Source organism: Natator depressus, chromosome 8 (assembly GCF_965152275.1).
Source record: "Natator depressus isolate rNatDep1 chromosome 8, rNatDep2.hap1, whole genome shotgun sequence".
NCBI lineage: Eukaryota > Metazoa > Chordata > Testudines > Cheloniidae > Natator > Natator depressus.
The window spans coordinates 90,322,617-90,338,810 of record NC_134241.1 but is presented as its reverse complement, the minus strand read 5'-3'; the positions used below and the strand labels follow the sequence as shown (position 1 = coordinate 90,338,810).

General features: G+C 40.1%; 1 protein-coding gene across 3 annotated transcripts in view; it reads right to left on the bottom strand.

Annotated features, from left to right (window-relative positions):
- Positions 1 to 4,978: 4,978 nt before the first annotated feature.
- TM2D1 (TM2 domain containing 1) overlaps positions 4,979 to 16,194 on the bottom strand; it is a 39,323-nt gene continuing 28,107 nt past the window's right edge. Inside the window, exons 7-8 of one of the 3 annotated variants that reach the window (XR_012640594.1) lie at positions 11,722 to 11,877; positions 5,005 to 9,189 (exon numbers count right to left, since the gene is read on the bottom strand). Coding sequence is in view for 1 of the 3 variants with exons in the window: in XM_074961614.1 (XP_074817715.1) it covers positions 9,133 to 9,189 (57 nt within the window). In the remaining 2 variants the exon portion in view is untranslated. Of the gene's footprint in view, positions 9,190 to 11,721; positions 11,878 to 16,194 lie in introns of all 3 variants that reach the window. The other 2 variants (XM_074961614.1, XM_074961613.1) reach the window with 2 other exon arrangements.

Genomic DNA, 16,194 nt, shown 5'->3' with positions numbered 1-16,194 from the left:
AGGAACAAAGAATTGGGAGATTGAGCAACACCTCATCTATCCACATGGCAGTTATTTATATAAGGAAGTAAGCAATAACAACATTAACAGCAGTCCTCACTTGCCTTCATTCTCCAAGTCCTACACCAAGAGGGCTTTCACTTTGCTCAGTCAAGGAATTAAGATTATTTGCTATGACTTTTTTTTATAGAGTGCCCCAAATATTCTAAGGCACAAGGTACCAGGCACAGCCCTGTCTCAAAGGAGTTCCAGTCTCACTTGTAGACGTAAGACAACAGACGGTAACAAACAAAAGGGTGGGGGGAGGTGGCAAGAGTTACAACAACAAGATAATGTGGTTAAATCTATCGTAGGTGCTCAAATGTCTGAGCACACTCAAGCTTTAATCTTCACAGGAGTCTCGTTCCCAATTTACAACTGGGAACTGAGGCACAGAGAAGCTAAGTGACTTGCCCGGTGTCACGCAGGAAGTCTGTGGAAGAGTAGGGACATGAAGCCAGTTTTCCATGTCCTAGGCTAGTGCCAGAACTGCTGGACCATCCTTCCTCCGCTTACTCAGTTACTCCTGGATAGCTCTGGGTTTGAGTGTTGTTTTCTTTCCTAACACAATTTGTGAAGGCAGCACAGGGGAAGTGAGTTTTTAGGAAGGATTTGAATGGTGAGGGTGGTTGCTTAGCTCTCTAACTCCACATCACCCACTGCTTTTTAGTAGCAGGCCCTCGCCCAGATTCCTTAGTGGTTACTGGTGAATTGCGTGCACATAGATGGCAGTTCCTCTTGTGGGAAGGAACATTGTCTTAGTGGATAGTCACTGGCACTGCTGGCCTATGATGCAAGAGTTTGCAGGTTGCTTGTGAAACTGTGGCTCTCTGCCGTGCAATAGTGCATAGCATCATCGAACACAGTTTTGAATTTTTTGGAGAAGAGTCCAATTTTCTTGAAGAGATTTAGCAGCCAGCAAGGGGTAGACTCTCCCCCTCTCCCCCGAGCTGAGGAGGACTAGGGAAGGCAGAGAGGTGTGGATTTCATTCAGAGCTAATTGGGGAAGTGTAGTATCAGGGTTGAAATCATGTGGGATGTTATCTGATACAAATAAAAAAGAATAGGACAGCAGCATGATTCGTGTATACAGCCACAATAAATGATTAAAAGGCAATGGACCAAAGCTTGAAAACATCCAAAACATGTATTGGCCGACAGCAGGCAGGGGTCGAAAGCAGGAGGCCATGATACCCTCTCTCCGTTGCCAGCCCAGATTGCATCTCTGCACACATCAGGGTACTAGAGGACCAAAAGCCCATTAATCCACTATGGACCATGCCCTCTGATGTTCCTCGGGACTGGGCTGGGCAATTGCCAACTCATCACCTACCTCTCTATTCAGTTATTCCCTCTCCCTTTTCCCACACCTCCCCAAACAGCCAGTCAACCCCCAGCCCCATAAAACAACTCTCCAGGTCTAGAACTGATGCCCTTAACAGGGGCGCCTATGAAAGGTACTACAACGTGGTGTTGCTAGGTGCCATGTGGTCCCAAAATCTTTTGGTGGGAGGCTTGCCAGTGGTGCCAACTCTCATAATTTTGAGTCTCGTGACACAATGTCCTTCTTAAAGTTCCAGTTTCTGGAGTCATGTGATTACGTGAGACTCCCAGCTTTCACTTGAATGAACAAGTAAAGTTTTAGCCCTTATGCTTTCAGAGAAAAGCTTGAAAACACGACCCAAGTGCACTCTGAAGGCTCAGAACCCAAAAGCAAAGAACAAGACCTTGGAATTTATTATTTTTCAAAACTGCATGAATTTTAAGCCAAGCTCCTGACTTTTTGAGGCCTCACTCATAACTGTGGCATTGAACTTACCCAGCACAACCATGGGAAGAACTATCCTCTTCTAATAAAAAAAACAGCCACAGAACCTTTATTGTCCACACAGAGAGGAGATTTTTTGTTTACAGAATCAGCTGAAAGACCCCTAAGGAAAGCGTTAAGTCTGCTCCTTAGCAGGGAAGAGGAGGTAGTAACACATGACACAAAGAAAGCAGAGCTATTTAATACCTATTTTGCTTCAGTCTTGACTCAAAGATTTAATTGTGACTGGCTGCATAACACAATTAATATTAACAAGGGGGAAGGAACACAAGCCAGAATAGGAAAGAACAGGTTAGAAAATATTTAGATAAGTTAGAAGTATTCAATTCAGCAGGGTACTTAAAGAACTTGAAGCAACCTTGGAACCATTAGTGATTATCTTCAAGAACTCATGGACGACAGGTGAGGTCACAGAAGACTGGAGAAGGGTAAACATAGTATGTCTTCAAAAAGAGGAACTAAGAGGACATGGGGCATTTGGAATCAGTCAGCCTAGCTTAGATACTTGGAAAGATACTGGAACAAATTATTATACAATCAATTTGTAAGCACATATAGGATAATAGGGTCATAAAGAAGAGCCAGCATGGATTTGTCAACAACAAATCATGCCAACTCAGCCTAATTTCCTCCTTTGACAGGGTTACCGGCCTAGTGGATAGGCAGGAAGCAGTACATGTGATTTATCTTGAGTAAAGCTTTTGACACTGTACTACATGATATTCTCATAATCAAGCTAATGAGATCTAGATGAAATTACTATAAAGTGGGCTCACAACTAGTTGAAAAAACATACTCAAAGAGTAATCATCAATGGTTTGCTGTCAAACTGGGAGGACATATCTAGTGGGGTCCTGCAGGGCTCTGTCCTTAGTTTGATACTAGTCAACATTTTCATTAATGAATTGTATATTGGAATGGCGCATAGGCTTATACAATTTGTAGATGACACCAAACTGGGAAGCGTTGCTAGTACTGTGCAGAACAGAGTTAGAATTCAAAAAGACCTTGATAAATTGGAGAGTTGGTCTGAAATCAACAAGATGAAATTCAGTAAAGATAAGTGGAAATTATACTACACTGACGAAGGAAAAATCAACATACAATTACAAAATGAGGAATAACTGGCTAGCCAGAAAAGGATCTAGGTGTTATAGTGGATTATAAATTGAATAGGAGCCAACAATGAATGCAGTTGCAAAAAAGACTAATATTCTGGGTTGTATTAACAGAAGTCTCACATGTAAAGACATGGGACGGAATTGTCTCACTCTACTCACCGATGAGGCCTCAGCTGGGGTATTGTCTCATTTTGGGCACCACACTTTAAGAAGGATGTGGACACACTCGAGAGAGTCCAGAGGAGAACAACAAAAATGGCCTAAGGTTAGAAAAACCTAATTTATGAGGAAAGGTTACAAAAATGGGGTATGTTTAGTCTTGAGAAAAGAAAACTGCAGGGAGACCTGATAACAGTCTTCAAATATGGTAAGGGATGTTATAAAGAGGATGGTGATCAACTATCCTCCAGGTCCACTTGTAGGGGAAAAACTACAAGTTCCATTTTGTTTAGGCACTTCGCCATTTTATTTGCAAGGAGTTGTTTGTCCATCATGTTGGTGACCTTCTTCTTGAGACAATTGACACCTTTTTCTCTCTAAGGTGGGAAAGAGCAAGGGTCACATGGCCTGTGTTCTGCCTAGAAACAGGAGAGCATAAAAGACTGCTGCACCCAAGAGGAAAGGCTGTCCTTCCTGGTGGCAGCGCAGTACATGTCCTAGCCAAGACTTCAAGGGTTCTACCGAAGACCGCAAGAAGAAGATCCAAAACTCCATAGTTGCAGCTATCAGTTCCTGATTGATTCCTATCTTACCTGTACCCAAAACTCCTGTGTCTTCACCTTGGTGTCCTGATGTATTCCATCTGTGATGTCCTCTGTCATGGGTCCATTCCTCTGAACCTGGTATAGTATACTGTGTACCTCTGTACCTTACCTGTACCAAATTCCCCTTTGTCCTTATGGGTTTGGGATCTTTACTTTATGCCAGTTTGTTGTGCCAACCTGTACCCGTATGCTGGGGGTCCTATAAGTCACTGTTTCCTGTTTGAGTCACTGTTTAATAAACCAGTTTCCTTTATAGTTAATCCTGACCTTAGTTTTCTCTCCGTTGATAGGTGAGGTTTGGGGGAACAAGTCTAATGGATAGGGACTCTGAGGTGTGGAACCTAGAGCACATCCAGTTAACCAGGAACTCAGATCTTTCCTATGATTAACACACTGAAGGTAGGACAATAAGCAATCATATTAATCTGCAGCAAGGGAGATTTAGGTTAGATATTAGGAAAATCTTTCTGACTAGTTAAGGATAGTTAAGTACTGGAACAGGTTACCAAGGGAGGTTGTGGAATCCCGATCACTGGAGGCTTTTAAGAACAGGTTAGGCAAACACCTGTCAGGGATGGTTCAGGAATATTTAGTCATGCCTCAGCACGCGGGGGATGGACTACATAACCTCTTGAGGTCCCTTCTAGCTTTACTTTTCTAAGACTCTGTAATAAACTACATGGATACTACCTTAGGCATTTGAGCCTGTGGTTCCAAGGTGCCTATGTCTCAGATTTGAAATGCATAGACCATAAAGCCATGACCCTGATATGATATAAAATCGGAAATATTTTGGGCAAACTATTTCTTCTTGGTGATGCTCTCCACAGAACTAGTCAAAAAAGAAAGAATCTTGCTTGTCTCTATTAACACTCAGTCTGTAGGGGAATCTGACAAAGATATCACATTTAACATCATCCAAGGTAAACTTTATAAAGATATCAAATTTACAAATATAGCAGAGTCTGGCTTCACATTTAATTGGCGTACACTTTTATATATAGCTCATTTTTAAAGTAAGGCCTTTAAAATGCAATTTGGCCAAGTAACTTGTGTAGAGCTGGAATCATGTGTAGTCTCATAGCAACTTTAGTGACAAAAGCTGCACAACTTGTAATATGACCTATGTGTATGCTTAGATTTATGGTGTATTAATTATTTTAATAGCACTTAATGACTTAGTGTCAAAATTCTTTTTCCAACTTTTTTTATTTAAGGGAAAAGCTGTTATGTCACAATCTCATGCCTCTTCTAATTGGATAAGTATTTTCTTTGTCCTTGAAACAGCAAAGTAGAATGTGTACCCAGGAGCTAGAGAATGAGAAAGCATCTGCCTTTGCATTTGGCAGGTCTGAATTAAAAAAACCTCACTGGTGTGCTATAATTTTTTGAATTCTGACCATCACCCCCCTCCTCAGATTCCAATATGCAGTTCTAAATGTCAAGATAGGCCCATTTAAAAAAAATCCTTTTGGAACAACACACAGAACATCAGTGATCTGCATACAACAGAACGCAGGCTGTGATCCAGCAAAGCACTTAAGTGTAGTAGTCTACTGAAGTCAATGAAATCACTAAAGTATCTGCTTAACTTTAGCATGTGCTTTGCTGGATTGGGGCCTATGTCTATTTCTAGTCAGAGAAGCAAAACGAGCGCTGAATACACACAAAACATTTCTGCCAGTTTTGTTTTTTAAAAGTACCACCTAAACTACACTGGATGGCTCAGAGTTACTTTACTTAGAAGATGCTTCATTGTGTCAAATATTTAATGGAGAGGTTATGATGCCCTGCCTTCAGAATGTCAATGCATTAAAATGGAGCACTGCAGAGATTGTTAAAATTCCAGATGATAATGAAGCCAAACATAAAGCTATCAGGTGTTTTAATAACATGTGAAAAATGTACTACCACACACCTATTGCACAGATATGAGGTCAAGAAAAAGAAAAGACATACATGAGCTTTGGCTACTCTACTGCTTCTTACAGGTACCGGTGTACTGCATTAGCAGCCACCCTTTGGACTCTGGTGCATAGTTATGACTTGTTCTCCTTTCCCATTATATCAATTTGTAGAACTACTCTACAGACTTGGGGGCGGGAGGGAGGTGGTTTTTGAAATGCAGGTATTTATACTCAGGACAATGTTTCCCACCACACTTCTTGATTAAAATTAACACTTTGCCTGGTTATAACCTGCTTAAACCTCGCATTTTCTGCACGTATTTCAACCTGGCAAGACACCATAATCTTTCTTCACAAATGCAGACCTTGTCATAGTTATTAATGCCTTTGTCACCTCCATCGTATCTTACTGCAATGAGCTCTACTGATCACTTGGAAACTTCAGGTACTAAGTGGCATTTCTCACAATGAGAATGACACTATTGTGCCATAGTTTTATTTACAGGTGCAACTGAAGGGGCTGGTTTTAATCTAGGAGGTCCTAAATGGTTTGTCCTCACTACTTAGGGACTCTGCCCCTCTCCATGTCCAATCACAACAAGTGTGATCAGTAGAAGCACTTAGACTAATAGTCTGCAGTTTTAAGTGGGAGGGAATTTGGGTGCAAGCTGTTAATTGGAGTGAGTCCTCTATACTTAAATTCACTCCCCAAGTTCGTTAGAAAGGGCCCAGATGTATTGACTCTGTTGCTATGCTGCGTGGTTCACTATTTACATTGGCTTTTCCCTGTGCTGCAAAGGTCTTGAGGTTTCTGAATGACAGAAGAGTCTCTTTTTGGGGGGGATGGGGATTCAGAGTCAATCAACTGGCTCTGAGTCAGTAGGTTAACTGTTTAATTTGTTGTGTAATTATGTATTACAGTTCAGCATGCATTTAGGTTTCAATTGGCCTATTTTATACATTTTCTTATAACCTATAATTCAACACTGCATAGTTTCACCGCATGTCAAAAGTAACCACACTCCAGTAGCTTACTCTTTAAAGAGATTTCTTTACCATTAACTTTGTTACGGTAGACACAGCCTGGACACTGTTAGAGTGACAAGGACTATTTCCTTAATTACTGTACACTGATAATAGCATTTACTCTGGCAGCTCCAGTGCTATTCAATCAAGCGAGATCCAATACAAAAAAAGCTGATTTGCCAAAAAAGAGATTAGCATAAGTACCTACAGTCACATTCTATTTTTGAAGTTAAAGCTACTGTCTCTGTGAGCATTTCTTGTGGGAACTTTATGAAAATGGATTACTCTCATCTGAGATACTTGAGAATTATACTGAATCTCAATTTTTAGACTAATTGCATTTTTAAAGAAAAATAATGAAAACAAACACTGTAAAATAAAGAATTGGTCCAATCTGGATTTCAAAGTGCTAAGGAGCATAGGAAAGGCATAATTTATCTTATGTGGACATGAATATTTGTCTGTTGTGGTGAATTCTGCACTCCCCAATTTTGTACTGCTGGACTTAGTCATCAGCTGATCTTCTGGTGATTAAAGTTGTTGCTTTTTATCATTAAATGCCATTATTTGCAGAACATCTCATACACGCTGGAAATGCAGACTTCAGCATTATGCACATTTGTAAGCAGAAGGTTAAGCAGGACATTTAAATGGTGAACTAAAATGAGATCAAGGCTTAAAACCAAATTGCAATGGGGTATGAGAGAGGTGGTAAGTGGACATTAATCACCATACAGATTTAATCAGGTTTTAAGCACTCTTGGGGAAAACACCAAGACTCACTCACGTAGGGTCTGATCCTACCAACACTTATGCATGTGAATAACTTTACTCATGGGAGTAGTCCCACTAATATTAACAGTGTTTAAAAAGATCCGGACCATATTCTGCTTTAGCTAAAATAGCAACCAGACAATCATTTTGTCCTAAGGGGATTTGAGAGTATGAGTAGTTGTAATCTCACTCAAATCGTCACCCTGTGCATGATAACGCACATGTGGCCAGGGAGCATAAAGATCCATTTTTCCATGTTCTATCCCTTGCCACAGTCTATTACTCTGACATCAGGATCACAGACAATCAGTTATTGCCAAAGATGGCCCTGCTAAAACCATGGAGCTAGTGCCTTCTCATGGGACTGAGCTCATTGTTTCAGGGACACATTTAGCAATCACAAATCCCAGCTTAGAACACTAGCCCATCTCTACTCTTATTTCAGCACTTGCACAATGGACTTAAACTACTGGTACTACAAAAATAAAAATTCCAAGTGGATAGCAACATTTCCACAGATATACAGTTCATTGTGACAAGGCAGTTTTATTAGATGCTTGAAAATACTAATATGCTTCACCATTTAACTCTACTCCCCCAAACAGAAAACCATACAACCCCCAAACCCCAGCCCATGGCAAGTTTAATGCCCTCTTTGGGATTGTCTCAAACAGTAGTAAAACAGATCCAACAACCAGGGTGAGTGCAAGATGATCTAGTCTTGGCTGGAGGAGGGGAGAGGGCAGTGAGGGGAGAAGAGGTAGAAGTGGGGAGGTGGGAAATGGGGCAGATATCCATCCATTGTTTATATTTTCAAGGAGTAGCAAAATGAAAAATTCTACAACCCCTTAATTCTGATTGTAGAAGAGGGACAGTGATGTAACTGTTCTCAGGGAACAATATTCTTATTTTGTGGAAGGAGGTGAGCCAAGATACTTAAGCTCTAGAGAACCTTTAACACAGGAAGCTATTTATCATAACAAGCTTGGTTGATACTGCTCCCATACTGAACCAATTAGATTAGCCTATTTCGTCATACTTCATAACCTGGGATGATAGGTTTCCAAGCATGGTACAGTGCAGTAATTGAATTTTGATCAAACACACATGGCTCATAACCCTGTATGTGAAACTTTCAGAACAGTTCACAGCTTTTAAATATCCAGTCAACATGTTGCCAAAAGTACAGGATGTACTTGATGCAAGTGGGAAGGAGGAGAGAGAGTGTGCTGTAACTTGGTACAGCTGTAAAACAAACATTTTTTATTCTGATTCTGTTCCTACTTTTGCAAAGGAGCTGGGAGAAAGACAGCAAATGTCAAGTCAGTCACTTTTCATCCCAGCCCCCATACTTCCCAGATATACACTTACATTACCACATGCTTTTAAATTCAAGATACTGTATTAGATACTAGGAATTGTCTGTTAGCATGATGTTCATTGCTCATGCTTATTTAACAAAATAACTGAAAAGTGGTGCACATCATCCTCTTAATAGGGCTACAATGGATGAGATCATGAAATGACAGCCCTAAAAGATAAAGATTCCTCCTTTCCCCGGCTTCTGCTATTGTCATACAGTGGGGTAGTCCTGCTCTCTTCAGACTATGCAGGGACAGTCAGTCACACAGACGTTGGTATCAGTCAGGTCCTTAGCAGACAGTGGCTTCCCATTACATGTTTTCCGTATGTCTTCCTCTCAGTAAATGCAAGGGGTTTGAAAGAGGTCTCTAAAGAGAACAGAAAATAGTAACCATTTCATTCCCAACAATTTTTAGTACAAGATGTTTGCCATAAAATATGTCCAAAGCACTGTGAATCTGAACAGCAAAATGAACATTGTGTGTTTTGGTACTTGTTAAAATAATATGTCTGATAAATACAAGTTACAGCTGCCACCTGGCCTACAACTATCCTAAGCATGCCAGGGCTTTTTAGAGCAGTGGTTCCCCAACCTACATGTTTCAGTAATAGCACATCACTGCCAACCTCCTTTTCAGATGTGTGCACTCTACCCTGCCAGGGAGCTGGGGCTGCTTCAAACCCCAATTTCATGCAATCCTGTACAACTTAAAGGGATACACTACTGATTCAGCTGAGAGCTTTGTTTATTATGCTGATCCAAATGACCAAAAAAGATTGGGAACCTCCACTTTCATTCTGTGGATTATCCATCTCACAGCCTTCTTACACACCTGTTTTGGAGCACAGGTGGGTAAGAGAGAAAAAGTTACAGCTTCCAAAAGGGGAAAATGATGCTTTCCAGATTTAACCAAAATATGGACCCCACTTTGTCTTGCCTTTGGGTCAGGACCAGGTACAGTGACAGAGTGCAGCCACCAACGTAAGCCTTCTAAACGCAGAACAGAGTCCAGGAAAAAAATGACTAATAAGCTGTTGCAGAGAAGAGGAGACAGAAAAAGAACTTAGTGTGCCACACGTCAAAACTGGGTCCAAATTTCAGCTCAAGGCAAGGTTAAAAAACAGGCCTGTTATAATCCTCTTAAAGAGAGGATTTATACAGTAATTACAGTAATGGAAACTGATCTTTATAATTCTTATACCAGCTACAGACCCGGTGTGTCATATGCATCTGCAGAGGCTGCTAGCTACGTTTCTCACAGACTGCAGATGCAATCTTGAGAACAGACCGTTCAAACCTACAGAGGCAGAACTATCAAAACAGGGCATGGGCATGTCCAAGATCTAATTAGGTTCAGGGGCTAAAGATAAAAAAATCCTAGAAGAAGCTGGGAGGGTGCTATTTTTTTCCTGTTAAGATGGAGAGATGCTGTGCAATATATTTTAATTTCTTGTCCATGGAATTTGTGGAACCAAGTTTTCCTTTCACACCATGTAAACAGGTTTAGAATGCATTTGTTTTTATCTTTCCATTTCCTTTCCTTTGTTACAGCCTGAGGTCCACAGAGACAACACAATGGTAACAGCATCCTGTTCTGGCACAAAATCACCTCACATTCACACTCCTGTTAATCTTTGTTGTGCGAGAAAGAACAGGAGTGCTAAATGTTTGCCTGTGTACTAAAGAGCAGCTTCAGCAGACCTAGGAATTCAGCTATGGGGTTTGGTTCCACCTACAGGAAGCAAAAAGAAAAATCATGCTCTCAAGCTTCTGCTGTACCTTATTCCACAGGTCTAGAACCTGCAGCCAGGCTTGTTGCAGTCATCTATCCAGCCCCAGTCCTCCTGACTTCATTTATGTAAAGGACTCCCTGACTGGATGCCAGGTCATCTCTAATTAATACTAATTAATATAGTTCTGTAGAAGTCCAACTTTTCCAGAGTCCTTCAGAAATTGTGGAAGGAGGTCCACAAGAGACAGGTATTTTTGGCAGCTGACGCATGAATGAATAGGGAGTTATGTACACATAGATGGAAATATGCTTTAAAGTGGAAAAATCCTGATAAAACCATCCTTGAAATATTATGGATCATATTGGTCTTCTAATATCTGGTTAAACATTTGGAAAATACTACAAAGAAAGATAGCAACTTAGGTTTTGTCTACACTGGAACCTGAACGACAAAAGTTTTGTCGTTCAGGGGAGTGAAAAAACACCCCCCCCCCCCAAACAACAAAAGTTTTGCCAACAAAAAGCACCTGTGCATCAGCTCTCCTGCTGACAAAGCTACCACCGCTTGTTGTGAGTGGAACTTTTTTTGTTGGCGGAGAGCTCTCTCCTGCCGACAAACAGTGGCTACACTGCATGCCTTTTAGCAGCATGGCTGTAGTGGCACAGCTGTGTCATTAAAAAATGCGTAGCATAGATGTGGCCTTAGAGTTTGGTAGGACTAGAAAGCATCACCGTGTAACAAAGACTGGCTTTGGGGTGGGGGTAGGGAGAACAGCAGCAGTTCCTGATTAAAACCTGATCTAACAAAACACTAAAGCACACGCTTAGAATTAAGCACTTGATTTGATGGAATCGGGCCTACGTTACTTTTGTGGTTAACTGCCTCCTGCAACTGCTGGTTGAAAAGAATATATCTAGTACATGACTGCGGATTAAGATACATGCCTTTAGTGAGAGAAAAGAGCTTGTGTAAAAAGCCTAAGTTCACAGGTGCATATAAATATATGATGGACCTTTACAACAATGAAGAGAGTGTAAGAACTCAAAGTTACCAGACTGTACACATGTATCTAAGGGGGAAGAACTGTATTACAGCATAGTAGAGAAATATAATCAAATCATGTAATTACAGTCACAATATATGCCTATGAGACAGCAGAAACGTACCATTGCCTGTGCAACCTTATCTTTGACATTTCCCCAATTGAATGTTTAAGCACACAACTGTAATGTTCCCAACATCATTGTGTGTATAGAACAGTGATAGAAATTGCAGCAGAAGCAACAGGAAGGGCAGTGGATCCAGAAATGGGCTAAATGAAGCTAAAAAAACATGAAAAGATGGAACATGTGAGAAGACTGAATACACAGAGCTGGGTAAGCAAATATAACCCAATATACTCTTGAGGAACAAAGGAAACCATAGTTGATGGGGTCACAACAGATGTTTTCCAAAAATTGTGACAGAACATTTAAAACACAAAGATCTTCCTGCAGATCTGAATAGTTTTACTGGCAGGCTACAACAATACACCTTTGGAAACAATAAAACCTAGCATTTTAAGGTTTTATCGGGTACAGAAATCAAAGCAGGGAAGTGATATCTCTGAGTAGTAAGTGGAGAGAGAAAAAAGCAGCAGAGTCAACAAAACAGCATCAGGAGACATTAGCTATTTCCCCTGCCATTTAAATCATTGCAGTCCAATAGCAGTCAGAGAGTTTGCTCTTTAAAATGCTTTTAAAACAGTTTTCCTGGAAAACAATGGTATGTGCATATTATGATGATGAAGTATACAGGTTGACGCGCACAACGAATGCAGTCATGTCCTACTCACACACAAAACCATATAACTACACCACAATGTATTCCCTATTTTTATATAAAAATTTAAAATAATTTATATATTTATATACACCCACCTTCTCACTGTACAAACCAATGCAATGTGCCCCAAAGTGACTCCTTTGACTAGGTACTACACTACACTTCAATACTGCAGTGATGCATGCGTAGATAGAAAACCTTAAGATAAAGAGAATGAAATAATGACAATGTTTATAGAGAATACATGGTCTTGTGGTCTGACTGGCATTCAGGTAATATGGGTTCAATTCCTGGCTCTGCCACACCTTCAGCAAAGTAGTTGCTTTCTAACCCTAAGTTCCCCATCTGTAAAACAGCAGTAATATTTCACCTCACAGGGCTGCTGAGAGGATAAGTTAATGAACGTCTGTGAAGCAGTCACATACTATGGTGTTGGTGGTTGAGTTGGGGTGGGAAAATAACTATCTAGATACATGATTAGGATTTTTATTGCCTTTCTCTACAGAGAGAGGCAAACCAACTATTGAGGGAAGAGTTCCAATCCTTTGAGAGGATTGTTCTAAAATAGTAAGATCACTCAAAACTAGAAAAACAATAGGGTGAGCAGCTTGACTTATGGGAGGATGCCACGGCATTCAGCAATTCAGAAAATCATTATAAAAACTTAGATGCCTAGTACTGCAGATAACTTGTCATGAATTCAGTGGTCTGGATTTACATCTTGCAAAGATGTTTTTACAGTCCTTATGGTAAACATTCAGTGTCTGACTCTAACAGCATGAAAATGCAGACCTCATTACTTCTTTAGTGATCTTGTCATTATCATGTGCCTGCTCAGTTAAGCCTCTCCAATTATTAGTATTGACCACACAGCTGAAGTCTAATCACGAGGATGCATGTATTGAGCCGCACAAGATGGTTCAAACACAAAATGGTGTGCTGGCAAAAGCTGGAGGAGGTATGTAACTAGCTCTTGTGATGTCTGTGACATTGTATGATTAAAATATGACATGCTTCTCATTGTTGCTATCACTGTTATACAAATCTTATAAGAAGTATATCATATTAAAGTATCAATGGAAAAGTCACAACCTATCAAATGTGATTATCCTGTTTGTATGCGTGTATCATCTTTGTATCTAAAGTTAAGAATATTGACTATGTACCAGTCTTTCAAATGTGTTTGCTCCTCGGATAACACTCACCATGTAGTTTACATCCAGTCTAGCCAGTACATTGTGAATGGACCATTCAAGTTGATGGCCCATTAATGAACACAGTGGGCCATGGAAGAAGCTTATCCATGCCTTGTGGGCCTTCCTGTGGATGTTTTAGCCAGAATATGGGTAATGGCTGTTTCTATGACTCACTGAAGCATGCAAGGGCATGTGACTAGCTCATGTGACTCTGGACTCCATCTTGTGCCTGTACTTTTCCACAAACTGCACTGAGGGCTTTGTTTGGGACAAGGAAGTTCCCTTCACATGGGAGAAGGTATAAAAAACCCTGGAAGCAACTCCATTTTGCCTCTTTCCTGCTCTGATCTCTGGACTGTGGACTTACACTAAAAGGAGCATTCCAATCAATGGAATGAGGAGCGTCCAATCTTTTGGAAGTTACCAGAGACTTTACAAGCCAGCAGTTTATTCCATCATTGCTTCAAACCTGATACAAGAACTCTGCAATGCTTGTATGTATGTGATAAGAAGACAGAAAATACTACATTGACTCTATATAAATCCATGGTACACCCATATCTTGAATACTGCGTGCAGATGTGGTTGCCCCATTTTAAAAAATTATATTGGAATTGGAAAAATTACAGGGCAACAAAAATGATTAGGGGTATGGAACAACTTCCATATGAGGAGAGATTAATAAGACTGGGACTTTCAACTTGGAAAAGAGACTACTAAGGGGGGATATTACAGAGGTCTATAACATCATGACTGGTGTGGTGAAAGTAAATAAATAAGGAAGTGTCATTTACTCCTCATAACACAAGAACTAGGGGTCACCAAATGAAATTAATAGGCAGCAGCTTTAAAACAAACAAAAGGAAGTATTTCTTCCCACAACGCACAGTCAATCTGTGGAACTCTGCCAGAGAATGTTGTGAAGGCCAAGACTATACCAGGTTCAAAAAAAGAACATGATAAATTCATGGGTGATTGGTCCATCAATGGGTATTAGCAAGGATAGGCAGGGATAGTGTCTCTAGCCTCTGTTTGCCAGAAGCTGAGAATGGGCAACAGGATGGATCACTTGATTATTAACTATTCTGTTCATTTCCTCTGAAGCAGCTGGCATTGGCCACTGTTGGAAGACAGGATACTGTGCTAGATGGACTTTTAGTTTGACCCTGTATGGCTGCTCTTATGTTCCTTTGAACTCTCTCATCTTTCTTTTCTTTTATAAATAAGACTTTAGATATTAGATACTAAAGGACTGGCAACAGTGTGATTATTGGGTAATATCTGAGTTTTACATTTACCTGGCTATGTGGCTGATCTCTTGGGATTGGAAGAAACCTTTGTTTGATTAAATTGATATTAAATAACCACTCATCATTAAGTCTAGTGTCTGGGTGGTAAAACAAAGGCTGGGATACCTAAGGAAACTGCATTTCTAACTTCTTGTTCACCAAAAGTTTACTTTTGTTACTGGCTTGGTATATCTCATGGAAGAATAACCACCAGTTTGGGGTGGGTCTGCCCCATTTCTCAACAGTTTGTCTTGAATTTGGTATTCTCAGCTGTGACCCACTGAGGCACGGTGACAATGTCAACTTCTGAAAGGCTTCATAGACGCAGCATATTTTGAAGAGGAATGTGAAGGAGAGGGACACAGTTAGTAAGAAGAAAGGTCAGAGGAAAATAATCTGAAGAGAAGAGAGAAATTACAGTTGGCCAGAACTTTGAAGGCCTTGCTGTCTAGTCATCCTTGGGTGTAATATCACCACCATACACAGGCTCTTAAGCAGAGGAGAGGGAATATGAAACGGGCGGCAAAATCGCACAATCCTGAGCAGTATGAAAAGGTCACAAACAATCACTCCATGTTTTGTTGCAGTTATATGAGGGGGAATAAAGGATGAAAACACTTTCAAGGTGGACAGGCCTAAAATAGTACCTGTTTATGCTGAGTCTCCACACAACGTGCCTCTGTACTGACAGATGCTCTTCCCTGCTAAACTTTCTGTTCTTGGGAGTGGTGTAATAAAGACATGTACAAACATTTTATATAAACTGATGGACTTGCCAACATGTCAAATTTTCATTCACCTTAAGTTTTCATGCACAAATCAGCCTCAGCGTCATTTAAAAGACAATAAAATGGAATGCTGCAAGTAGTCTGGACATGCTAAATAACTGTTCTTGAACAGTACCTTTCTTAAATGTACTCAGTATAAATAATTTTTAGCCCAATTCATACATGGTTTACTCTTCTTACATGTGGCATATACTGATAACACCTTGACTGCTTAAAAGTAAGGTTATGTTTACGCATGGTGTTTTTTATACTTATCCTTAATTTAGGTTAAAAGGAAACTGAATAGCTGAAATGACACAAATTTTCTATGAAATAGTGGTCTTTGGAAAATTCATAAATCGCTTTAGAAAACATTGATAAGGAAATACTAAAATAGTTTTGAAGGTTGTATATAAATAAAAAATCCAGAAATGTTATGAAATAGGTTATAGTGAAGACAATGTAATGTAGATTTCTGGTCCAAATTAAAACAGTTTTTCTGTAATTAGCTTGTTTCAAATCTACAAAATGGTTAAGGGAATGTTTAAATTAAACAGTATGAA